Source organism: Diadema setosum, chromosome 9, assembly GCF_964275005.1.
Source record: "Diadema setosum chromosome 9, eeDiaSeto1, whole genome shotgun sequence".
Lineage (NCBI taxonomy): Eukaryota > Metazoa > Echinodermata > Echinoidea > Diadematoida > Diadematidae > Diadema > Diadema setosum.
The window spans coordinates 14,387,027-14,400,219 of record NC_092693.1 but is presented as its reverse complement, the minus strand read 5'-3'; the positions used below and the strand labels follow the sequence as shown (position 1 = coordinate 14,400,219).

Here is a 13,193-nt window from a genome sequence, read left to right as displayed (position 1 = left end):
ATTTGTGGTGTACACGATTTGCAAAAACAAAGTGATGGTTTGAGAATTTGTGGCTGCGTCTTCTACCAGGTATATGTAAATTGAGCAGTCACAGTCAGTTAATTTTAAAGAAACTATTAATTATGTATGATAACACAACCACAATGTAACTGTAATAAATTAAATAGTGTATTTAAAATGCACACATTGTAGACACACACAACTCACAATGTAGTAAAACAAACACACACACACACACAAATAGTGATAATAATAATAAGAAGAATAATAAGAATAATGATGATGATGATAATATAATAATGATAATAACAATAATAATAATAACAACAACAACAACAACAACAATAATGATGATAATAATAATAATAGTGACAAGAAAAACAGATATGTGAGCACACTGATTAACCTGAACCAAAGAACTCTTCTTCACTTTCAAAGCCTGCGTCTGCTGCCGGAAGTCCATTTTCATTTGAGAAAGGCCCATCATCAAAAGGATTTGGGGCACCGGCCACTATATCATTCAAAGAGAGATTGAGGGAGGGTGAGAGATAAAGGAGAAAAAAAAAAAAGAGAGGAAAAGGGAGAGGGAGAGAAAAAGAGACTGAGTTAGGGAGTTATGACTAGCAAGTAAATAGCAAAGAAAGTATAATGGCAAGAAAGCGTTCCCATATGCACATGTGTTAGTTCACTAAAGACAAGCACATCATTCAATGAAAACGAATAGCCAAAAGGTGTCTAGGTCAAGGAACTTTGTGCCATAAGCAAACTGGCTATGATGAGGGAAATTCTACTGCGGTGTACTGTAGTGTCATGAAAACTGGGTACCTTTTGTTTATGTACACTTTGTACATATAAACGAGACATAGCAAGCTGATGTTTAATCTGCTTTATAAGCAAATAAAGTAAGTAAGGAATAGATGCATAACTTTCATCCTACACTTGAAAGGAACCACATTCTCTGGTTTGATGCTGTAGCTGTTTGAATGCAATTTTCATTCACTGCTAGTACGAGGTAGAATAAAACTTCCTTCTCATTTGAGACGTATTTCATTATTTGGCATTGTTTATTTTGGTTCTGGAATCCTCAAAAATGTCCAAATTGCTTAACCCTAATCAGGCTGGGGGGGGGGGGGGGGGGGGCGGAATCCGCCCCCCCCCCCCCTCGACGTTTCGCGCAATATCTTCGCAACACGATTAGCTCCCGCCGCGATGTTTCATGACTTTTTTCTTTCAAGTATCGCACAACTTTTGAGACCCAAATTGTTGCGCCTGCGCGTACCGTTTTGACGCAACGCCTGTTCGAAAAAAATTTGTCAACCCCAAAATTGCTCCAAAACGTGATTTTGTGTACAAATCCAATGCAAATTGTGTTTTGTCAATTAATTCACATAAAAATTCATATCTTCACTTAGAATGGCCGAAATCAATTTATCTTAGCATAATAATGCTTTGAAAAATGTCTGTGACAAATTTTGGCCAAAAAACAAACAAAAACAAAAGGTCAAAAAACAAAGAAATACATAAGAAATTCAAAAAACAATAAAATACATAAGAAATTAATTTCGATACAGATTTTTTTTTATCCTATGTCTCAGAAGAATGATACAAGAAACATTTTTAAAAAGAAATTAGCTTAATTGGAGCATAAATAAGTGATTTAGAGCCCAAAACTGATTTTATGCATAAATTACAATAATTAATTAATATAAAATATAAGAAAAATTTTTCGGAGAAAGCAACCATACATTTTGATAGAATACGTCGCGGGCGTCGCGTGTGCCGATTTTCGGCGCGATCGCGCGTTCCATAGGCGAGATCTGAAGGGGGGGCGGAATCCGCCCCCCCCCCCCCCCCCCCCCCCAGATATAGCATAGCCAAAAAAGCCCAGCCTGATTAGGGTTAATCCAAGGCTGCACACTGGCACTGGTTCAACGGTCCCTAACCAGTAAAAATCACTGTTAGACCAGTAACTTTTTCAGGAATTTACAAGTGAAAATGGAAAAGCTGGGTACCTACTGGACCAACGGACAGGTTGGACCAGTAGAAGAAATGGGCCAGTGTGCACCCTTGCTTAATCTTAAAAGGTTCAAAAAATGCTTATGTTCTGTTTCAGTTTGGCAATATTTCTGTTTTTGTTTGTTTTTTTACTGTTTAAAATAAATCTTGTGCAGATTCGATGAATTCCAGCATTTCCATCTTATACTTCTCCAATATAGGATCTGCAGTAAACTTCAGGGTTACTGATTAATGATGAAGTTTTTTGCAGCAAACTTTGTACCCCAGGACTTAATGGGTGGCAATGATTATCCTTGTTAAAACAAAATCCCTCACTGTTCAATGTGTGCATGGTTTTCAAATACATATGAAGAAATGCTCTATGCTGTGACTGAATATGAAGTACTTTGACATCTATGAATCTCCGTGAGTACTTTTCTAATTCATGACTACCAACTGGGCAGTTTAGAGAGAGAGAGAAAAGAAAAGAAAGATAATTTATACAAACTAAAAGTCTTACTGAAGTGATTAGACATCCCTGAATGGAAATTCGTCTCTGCTGTGTTTCTGGTGGCACTCTGTGTTAAAAAAGAAAAGAAAAAGAAAAAAAAGAAGGAAAACACATTGTCAGGGGAAGGAAATGGTAGCATGTGAGCTGCTGGCATAAACAAGTCACTGGATTAGCATCTGCTCTATAATTATGCAATAATAACTCTGTTCTTTTTTCCTTTATCTGATAAAGCTACATGCTACTACTCACACACCACTTTATCGTTCCCATGTCACCAATATTATTACATAAACATTTATGTGTATACATACATCTGCAAGAGGTATCAAATGAGTCAGATTTTGGTGATCACTGCTCTACAGAGTAACAACAGTGAATACAAATGCAGCCTTTCATCACAAAATGTACTGCAACTCAAAATGATGTTAACTGTAAAATAAACAAGAATTCAATACATACTTAATTTCTCCACAGAAGCCTCATTGTATCTTGACCATAACAGTACACAGAACTACAACGACACTGTGGCTGTTTGAGGTTTAACCTGTTGAGGACAGGCTGATTTTGCTACAACACACATTTCCCACAGACACTTGCCCGAATATACTCAGGACTCATCCTCAACGGGTTAGGACAGTAATAAAATCAACTCAAACTTGCTCAACTGAACTAACCAAACTTAATTTATTTCACTGAAATAAATATTCAAGACATATAGAAAGCACAGACACTTCGATGCCTGATAGATACTGACAATTTCAGATTTTCAGTGCAAAGTTTCCACGAGGAAATAGTCCTGACTTGGCATTTAGCATTTTCTCAATCAGCACGTTAAAAACATGAGGCACTCCCTCACCTGACGATGGCTTGATGAACTATGTCGCTGAGGCGTGGGAATCCTACCAAAGTTTGTTGACCCTTGGTCCCAAATATCGGTCTCTCCAATTGGCTGTACTCTGGACTGACTCTGGATGTGGGAGAGAATGACAGCATGTTTGATTACCCAGAGAGACTCACACAGCCACTGTTGTGGGACCTAGGAATTATCCGAATTATGACGGCAAAAGTCCTTGATGAGCCCATTCTCACAGCTTTAAAATCTTTCAAATATGTGAATACCAACTCAGACAAAACTTTCAATGGTGCAGCTAAACACAGTATACATAACTTCGAAATACCAAGCTTTGAGCCACCTGCTTCATGAAAAAGAAAAAAATGGAAAATTTCAGATTTTGAAAGATTCTCATATGTTGAAGATTTGATTGGAAGTGACTGAAATATCTGAATATGTTTTCATATTCTACAAATGCCAAATACTGAGCAACCACTAATCTGCAACATGCACATAAACATGACTAAGAGGTAGCATGTAATACAATTGCATACACACTGTACTCGAGAAGCAAAGCTACATTGTGCAGGCTATAGGCTTAATGGTGATGCTGCACAAATGGTTACTACAAAAAACTAGAAATGTCGCTACGGCGACTGGTGTATGCCTCCGCCATAATACATGGTTCTCCTAATAGGTCTATAGTACAATGTCTTGACAATGTGTGATGACAGTTTCACACAATTGGCAAAATATTAAAATGACAGGTTTGCCACAAATGTGCTGAATGTTCACTTTCCTAGAACTAGGTTCAATTGGATGAATGATTAAAACGTCAAGAGTGCAGGCACTTGGGGGAACTGATGATTTTCACTTGACTTTTGACCCTTTTACAAGTTTATGCATTGAGTAATTTTCAAGGTATTGAGAAAAAGTATAATTTCAGTATCAAATGGTAAAATAGTATTATCGAAACCTGGCCTTTGACCTTTGACCCCACAGTTCCAGAGAGAATCACTGTTAGGTAGAACATGCATAAATATGTAAGTTTCATGACAATACCTTGAGTTATTTTTGAGATATGGAGGAAAAAGTGCAATTTAGCACTTTCACTTGACCTTTGACCTTTTGACCTTTGACCTTTTGGCAAGAAACTTCCCACAGAATATATATTGGGTTATACATGCATACATCAAGTTTAAAAAAATCCTTCAGGCATTGCATAAATATAAGGAAAGTAGTTATATTTTGAGGAGTTGACCTTGACCTTTGACCCCTGACCTTTGACCCATGACCCCCAACTTCCCTAGATAATCACTGCCCATCGGTACAAGCATATATACTAAGTTCCATGAAGATACCTTGAACCATTTGCGAGATATGGAGAAAAACATGAAATTTCAAATTTTTTTTTTCACAAAATAACCTGTGACCTTTGACCTTTGACCCTGTGACCCTAAAATCCACACAAAGTATCATCCCCCAAGGACATACCCTCATACCAAGTTTGATGGAAAACCACCACACGGTTCTTGAGATATCGACAAAAACAAAACGGGACGGACGGACGTACGGACGGACGGACGGACGACCCGAAAACATAATGCCTCCGGCCACTTCGTTGGCGGAGGCATAAAAAGTCAAATTGAAGCTATCTTTGTACGTCCGAGAAAAGCGCACTAAAGACGATATTTGTTCGGGAAAAAATGCAAGCAAAAACAAAAACAAAACAAAAAAAAAAAAACCCACCCCCCCCCCCCAAGAATTTTCCAACCCGAGGATTTGAAATGATGTTTTGGGAATTCCAGGACAGAGTTCACGGATTTACAACCTCCCACTGTAGCATTTTACATCCTATGGAGTGAACATTCTTTATGTTCCTGCATGTAATCATGTACATAATGTCCAATGGCCACTCACTGTGAATACGTTCATGTGAGGTGCTCTATTCTCGTCATCACCATCCCCCTCATCATCTGCATCGTCGTCATCATCGTCAACGTTCCTGGAGCGGGCCCGTCCATCCGCGGCTCCATCGCCGTCAAATTGGGAGGCGGTCAGTGTCCAATCCCTACTGCTCCCATTCATGCCCTGCCCATGGAATGCCATTAGAGTGGACTGGCCGAAGGTGACCGGTGCATCTGGCACCCCAGAACTGGTCGTCTCCCCATCGCTCATGCCGTCTCCGCCCCCGCCTCCATCTCCAGGATCCAAGATTACCTTTTTGACAGAAAGCACACACAAGAAGAAGAATGGATGTGATTTATTTTTTTTTTCTTTGCAGCATCACAAAGCTATTTAAACTATCATGATATCAAGGAGACAAGTCAATTTCCGTAATTTACTCTGATCGAAATGTCACCAAGCAATAAATGCAATTCTGCAGATATGGAGCTCCCTTGTTGGGCTGGAAATGGCCTACAAATAATAACATTGAAAATGCTTACAAAGTGGCTACTTGTATAGCACACAGGTCCACCTTTTGGTGCTCATGGTACTTCAACAGAAATAAATGTACAAAACACAAGAGAGCAGGAAGAAAACTACACACCAACTAATTATCAACTAAAAAAGGAACAAAATTCTTCTGAACACAGTAGATTACAATCACGTAATCCTTAATGCGAGAGGAACAAATCAGTTTCCAGTTTGGATTTGAATGATTTTGTTGATGAAAGTTCACGTATTTATTGAAAAGGTCCTTGATTCCCAAGTTTTGGTCCTACGACTGAAAAAGGCATGATCCTTCTCCTAGCCTGTAGAATCAGACCAGTTGCTCACCACTTCTCCCTCTGCTGACTGCCTTGGTTCAGCCAGTGTGGCGGACAGCGGATCGTCATCCTCGGAGCTCCCACCGTCCAGCTGAAGTCTGGGCTCACGATTTTCCGGGGTGCCAGCTGCTGCGTCATCATCATCGTTGTCGTCTCTGCCTTCACCGACTCCAAGCCTGCTCGCCAGATTTGTTGCAACGTAGTGCTGTCTCTGAGAAATCTCCTGCGGGAAGTCAACATACAGGCGACTCCCATTTTCACAAAGTCTTCGGGACCAGCAGTTTTCTTTCATTATATCGAAATTTTGTCATAGCTGAACAGTCAAGTATACATAAATACATACAGATGACAATTCGGGGAGGCAAATTTTTACTCCCTTGTATTGAGAATTTCGTTATAATGGGAGTGCACTGAATTTTCAAAAGATGATTTTTTTTTTTCCCTTTTGTTGGTTCTCATGACAAGTCTTCCTTTCATGTTATGGTGCTCAAAGTGCTTTTCCCCCTTTCCAGTTTGTGCTCATAAAGCATTTCACAATATATGATAAATTACCCAAGTCACTAGGATTAATCCCGGACACATCCAGTGCACTCATTCTACTCCATGGGAAACATTTCAGCAAGGCTGTCATCGCACTCTGCGCACATGCTACATCAAACCATATTAATGTTCAGCTTTCCTCTGGATACCCACTCATATACCTCCATGTAAACAAAGGAACATTTGGTCCTCTGTCGAAATCTAGTAGAAGCATAGAAGACGAAGTGCCCTTAAAGGCAGCCGGTCGTCGCAGGCGATTCGCAGCTCAGTAGAAAAGCACGACAAGCTGCTCCTCCCGTTATTGTACCCCCGTACGTACCGAATGCCGAACACGACGCTACGCAGCGCACCAGCGAAAACCTGATGGGGCACGAGCGCCGTGCGAGCTGTCCACTGTAATTTCAACATGGACGCCCGAATACCTACCGAATGGGGCCGAATGGGTGCATGCACAAAACCGCACAACAGCCATGCGCATGAAAATCTCTCCCGGTCCGCGACACAACAAGTAGTGAGAGCTGTCGGGTGTACGTACGTACGTATCTGGCTCCAGTCTCTGTTTATATGCGCTATGGTGCCAATTTCAGCAATCTAGGCAATAATATTTAAAAATGTCTGAAAATATTATATAACAATATCATAAATTATTCATATATTACGTTGTTTAATATTTGGTATTTATAAATATGCTTTGATGAAGAAATATTAAAACTCTAAGCTTCATGTATAGCAAGTTGCAATGCATATGGCCATATGGCAGGTTGTTATGATCTCATCGTGCAATGTTGTCTGCTGCGTCAGCTGCATGTGTTATACGTACAGCTTACAGTACGTTGGGCCAGATCGTAACATAACAAAGTTGATAGAAAGTCGTCGGTACCGGTATGTCAGTATCAATATTGTGTGTGGTATGCGAGTACTGTTTGCAATAAAAAGTGCTGTACTGTTTCGGCTCAGCCTTGGCTTTGGTTTAGTAATGAAACCTCACAATGGAGATCAAACAGCCGTCCAACTCGAGGCAACGTATCTACTTGTTTGACGCTATCGACGAGTGGAGAACGCAGAGAGACGTGTTCTTAGCTGGAGGACAAGCCTAGTAAGAGACCAGAGGGGGAGGCTTCAGCGTCAGCGTGCCGATGAAAATTTTGCTTTCCACTTGCTGGAGTTGCATGAACAGTTTTGCAGGAATTTTTATTTAGAATGTGCAAATTCGTGTTACGACATGCACGGTGGAATTGTGTTGCCACGGCTTACGCCAATCAAGCAACCCCAGCTGGCCAAGTCAACAACTTCAAGGAATCCAGATCCAGATGATGTGTAAGTAGAAGTCTACACATGAATCAGTGATTGAAGTGGAATGACTTTTTCTAATCTAGTATCAGTAACTTTAGGGCATTTGCGTTTGATCGACAAGTAGGCCTATTTTTCTATGTATAATTCCGCGTTCTCATTTATGTCAAATTATGATAATGCCGTAATTGAAATGACATTTGCTGGGTCAGTTTAATGTCATTAGTCCCATTAAATGAGAAGTTTTTCATATCAATCATGTTATGCAAATTCCCCAAGAATATGATTTAGGATTTGCAAATAAATTTTAAAAAAATGAATAGATCTATCGCAAGCTCCATCATACATGTAGTCTAACCCAATAGATCTGGTAGAACTCTAACGTTTAAACAGGGGAACTAAAGGTTCAAAGATGATAGATCTAACAATAATAGATTCTAGCTTAGGCCCTACTTCGACTTGAAGGTATGTCGGTTGGTGCACGGCCCCCTTCTATCACGGCCACAGTTACACTGTGCAGTGCAACTGTGGCCGTTGGCCCTGCACGGGCACAGTCGCTTCCCCGTCCTGAATTTACACACGCCAGGGCAAGTATGGTTGCAAGTGGACCTACTACTAATCGACCGCCTAATGTTTATCTGCTTGATTCACGTAAAAAGAACTTGACCTTCGTGATTGAGAAAATCCAGCTCTATCAAATGCCGTTGTTCCGTTTTCGATTCGAAGTTTCAGTGCAAAAATATCGCCGACGAACTTGCGTGGCCTCGTTTCAGCTCCCCGCAGTAAATCGCGTTAATAGAATCGACCGCTGTTTTTGCATTGACAATGCACGCAAACCGAGTTTATTGAACACCGTGTTGTACGAAGCTTTTTAGAAGCCTTTTAGAAACTTCCATAGACATTACATTGTGCTGTCATTACGATTCGGTGAAAATATTCATTCGAAATTTTGTCCTTGATTAAAACCATTAATGAACAATGAATTATCGCGTTTTCCCACACCATCCTCATCTACATTCAAAGCCAATCCATTTTTATGTGCTTTGCGCGCAGAGAAGTGCGTACTAAATGTTCAGTGCGCGAATTATACGCGGTCGGTTTCAATAAGGGTGGTCGATATGTGGTACTAGTAGGGCTACACAAGACACAGGGTCTCCGACCCAATCGTCCGCGTTCAGAATGGACAACTCGGCGGTAATATCCGCTACCCATGACGATGTGTCATCGTCCATGATGGCCACCCTACCTATATATAATCTGATCTGACGATTACAGTGTAGTTAACGACTGACGACGATCGACGGTGCGATGAAGAGAAGGCGTACACTGTAGTCGTACATGTATAGGCAGCTAGCTACTATAGCTCATGCGAACATTGCATCACACAGTACATACAGTATACCATACATTCAATTCACATTACACAAAACGTACTCCCCGCGCTCAGATCAATCAAGCGAGCAAACGAGATACTATAGCGCGATACATTGCTTTAGGGATATCTTGCGCACACACACATTTCGCTTCGTAGCAACTTCGGAAGCGAGTTTACGTGCTGCCGCCCGCGGCTGAAATATGTCCATGTATCCTCGCGACTGGGTGTCTTTAAAAGACCTTCAAGACCTGGAGTAAACACAGGATATCTAACAACAATCATTTTTCATTCATCACTGCTTTATTAGGTAGAAAGTTTAAAAATCCAACAAACAGATGATAATGTACTACTCTAGAGCCCTTTAGCACACACAAAATGGAGTATCATACTGTATGTACTGGAAAATCTGCATAGGGGCTACTGCCCCCCACTCACACAAATATACTAGTCATCTTACCTGTCTGACAGCATTTATCTCATCTTCAGTATCGATTTCGCTGCTTCCGATGCCATCACTGCCTTGGGTTTGTGACCTTGCACCTGGAACTTTGACCATACAGCAGCACATCAAAACAAAGGGATAAGCAAGGGTGCATGCAAAGAAAGAGACAATCAACAAACTGTGTGCACTGACCTGTAGCCCCATGCCCAGACTATGGACAGCAGGATGAAGGTAGTGATGCATATCTGCCTAAACCACATATAAACATGCTTATATTCACAATAACCTATTGCACACTTGACCCCATACATATTATGTATCAGTGTAAAGCATATGTAGGTTGATATTCGACTACACAACCTTTAATTCAACTTTTGAAGGCACTTTTATGCTGTTCTATCTATGAAAGATAATAACAAATTAAAGTTTATCAGTTCACGCATAACTAGAGATATACATGTAGATGCATTTACTGAACTTTTTGTGAAATATTCACGAATTTAATCACCTCTGTAAAGCTATTGTGCTTGACCGATTCTAGCGATTACAATAATTGGATTTTTTTCCTCCCAACTTTATATAATAGACATGACTACACACTGGGTCCCAAATGTTCTGGTACACTATGATTAAAGCAAAGGGTGAAAAGCGGGCCTTGTTGTTTGGGGAAGAGTACTTCACAAAAGGGAAAGTACCTGACTGTCGCTACTTGGGGAATATAAACATTCAGTTAATAGTGAGTTTCTCACCAGGAGTCGCTTGCCCCTCGAATTCCGACAGATCACTTGCAATCCCCCTGTGGGAGTCATCCTCTTGGCTGTCGTTGTCGTAGAACATGATGGAGGGCGCACTCATCTGGGAGAAGGCTAGCCTAGATGGCTGCCCCTCCCTGGGGCTCTGGGACGGGAAGGCGGGGCCGCTGGGAGCCGATGGTGCCATCTCCTCCCCGTCCCCGATGCCGGACCGCGGTGAGTTGGGGTCCTGTGACAGGTCCATGAATTCATCGTCGAGTTCTTCAAGACCTGAGGCTGTAGAGAATACTATTTCATGAGTGATTCAAAAGCAACTACTGAACCTTCAGGTTACTGAACCTCTTCAAATGCCATAAAGATGGTATCATGATAGCAGACACGTTTAAAAGAAGACTAATTCTTTTTCAGATTTTAATCACTGTATACATACATGTATGGGATAATTAATAACAAGCATTTATGTTGAGGGTACCGATGAAACATGCATTCTTTCCTGTATCCTTTTTTATTTTTTTTTCATCTTTAAATGATGAACAAACAACAGAGTTGACAGTACATAATGACCTATTTGTACGAGTATTACCAGAGGGAAATAATGCTTCTTTTCTTTTCCTTTAACAAATACATGGTTGCTAGCTAGCTACGGTTGTTGTCAGTCATGGTTCGCAGGTAAATATAGCAAGGAATATTTCAAATGGTTGTGATGGAGGTGTGGCATGGACATGAATGATGAATACATTGCAGCATTTTATATAATCAGACAATATAGAATTATGTGTGGGTCTTTGCAACTGATTGACAAATTGCCCTTTTCTCACATCATCACATCCCCACATAGCCTAAATTTCTCTGGCACAGTGTCGGTGCAGTGTCAAGGAAACTTCAGAATAGATTGAGATAAAGCTAGCCTATGTAACTACTAAATAGATAGACAGACAGGGACATGTTGCAGATAGGGGACAAGTTGATGGGTAGATAGATAGATAGATAGATAGATAGATAGATAGATAGATAGATAGATGGATGGAGGGATAGATAGATAGATAACAAATATAGACAGATGGTATGAGAATGGAAGAGGGAGAGAACTAGCACAGTTGACAATCAGGCAATTTATACTAGACATTACACAATGATATCATAATTCCATCAGTTGATATCTCAATCGATGAAACAATATAGATACAAAAGCAGACAGAAAGCGGCACTCATACATACTGACAGTCCACTACCTTAGTTATCGCTAGTTCTAGGTATTCACTCAAGTGTGCCTTGCTTCCACATGACCAATGAGACAAACTCACCTAGGTCGTCAAGGTTCAAGATGCCAAGAGATGTGTCGGTCAGTTCAGAGGGGGCGTAGCTGGTCCTGGACCGGGCACTGTCTGGTGGGGCAGCAAGTGGGTCATCATCACCATTCCCTGTCTGGCCTGGCGGCCCACTGCCGTTCGGCCGATAGAACTGTGCATGTGAGTAGTCCAGATCTTGTGGATTGCTGCAGAGATGGACATAAATCACATGTGAAACACAGCTCCAAGAGATTGCGCAAACACTGAAAATGAGGATGACCTGACGTAGGAGTGAGGTCGCGGACAAATCATTCTTTGGTACCTTTGGTTGCAACATTCAGATCATGAGACTTCAAGAATTGCCCCAAATGCTGTCATGCAACAATGATGATGCTGACATAGTAAAATCTTGATTTTAAAACTGTTTATGAAAGGGCATATTCCTGGTGCACATTGATACACTGCACAGCACACCACCAACAGTACACACATTAGGTTCTTTTATAGATTCTAGAATGAGTGAGGTAACCATAACAGTGAATTCACTCAAACTCAGATTTCTCTAGCTGGAATGCCTTGGACAAACTAATTTCTTGGAAGGTGCACTAATCTTTTCTCTGTTACAATTTTGTGGTCCATGAAATGAAAACAACTTGATGAGAAATATTAATTTTAATTTGAAAAAAAAAATCCACAATGTCATATACATTTTCTTTAACAACAATGGAAATATGATATTTCGTATCTTCTTTGCATCATACAAATACACAAAATCAAATAATCACTAAATTTGTAAACCAACATTATACATGTATTTCATATCAAATAAAACTGATGGAGTTGAAAACAGCTAAGGCTGTCCTGAAAGCTAAATGGCTGCTTTTAGCCTGTGCCTTCTAACTACACAAACACGCGTATGATCCACTGAGAATACTATGTTAGTACATGTATAGTACTACACTAGATTTTCCCAGTTCTACAAAAAATTATTTATACCTCTTTCTGTGATGTAGCAGAGGCCTTGCCACTGAAGATGCTGCAATTGGCGAGCCAATGGAAGACCTCAAAGTGATGTCCTGATATAGGCCAAGAGCTGAATCAAACTGTCTGTCATCTGCAAGCACGGAGTCATTGTCCAGAAATCGCAGCACTTTCTTCTCCTTGCCATTCATCTCGTCCAAATTTCACTATCCCACGGACTTTATAAGCAACATGGAGAATTTGACACCGCAAATGTGCATCCAGCTAGGAAAGGTATGAAACAAGTTGGATAGATCGATTAAAATCTTTGCATCTGACTGACTGAGAGTAAATTTGTCCACTAGCACATGCATGTAGAATGATTTCATCGTAACTACACATAGGCCTAAAGTTAATTCATACAAACTGTAATAGT

General features: G+C 40.5%; 1 protein-coding gene across 1 annotated transcript in view; it reads right to left on the bottom strand.

Moving 5' to 3' along the window:
• LOC140232865 (uncharacterized) overlaps window positions 1-12,969 on the bottom strand; it is a 46,141-nt gene extending 33,172 nt beyond the window's left edge. The window contains exons 1-9 of the mRNA XM_072312978.1: window positions 12,794-12,969; window positions 11,813-12,003; window positions 10,506-10,784; window positions 9,772-9,860; window positions 6,120-6,332; window positions 5,259-5,558; window positions 3,363-3,473; window positions 2,516-2,573; window positions 407-511 (exon numbers count right to left, since the gene is read on the bottom strand). Coding sequence (XP_072169079.1) covers window positions 407-511; window positions 2,516-2,573; window positions 3,363-3,473; window positions 5,259-5,558; window positions 6,120-6,332; window positions 9,772-9,860; window positions 10,506-10,784; window positions 11,813-12,003; window positions 12,794-12,969 — 1,522 coding nt within the window. The remainder of the gene's footprint in view (window positions 1-406; window positions 512-2,515; window positions 2,574-3,362; window positions 3,474-5,258; window positions 5,559-6,119; window positions 6,333-9,771; window positions 9,861-10,505; window positions 10,785-11,812; window positions 12,004-12,793) is intronic.
• Window positions 12,970-13,193: the final 224 nt, after the last annotated feature.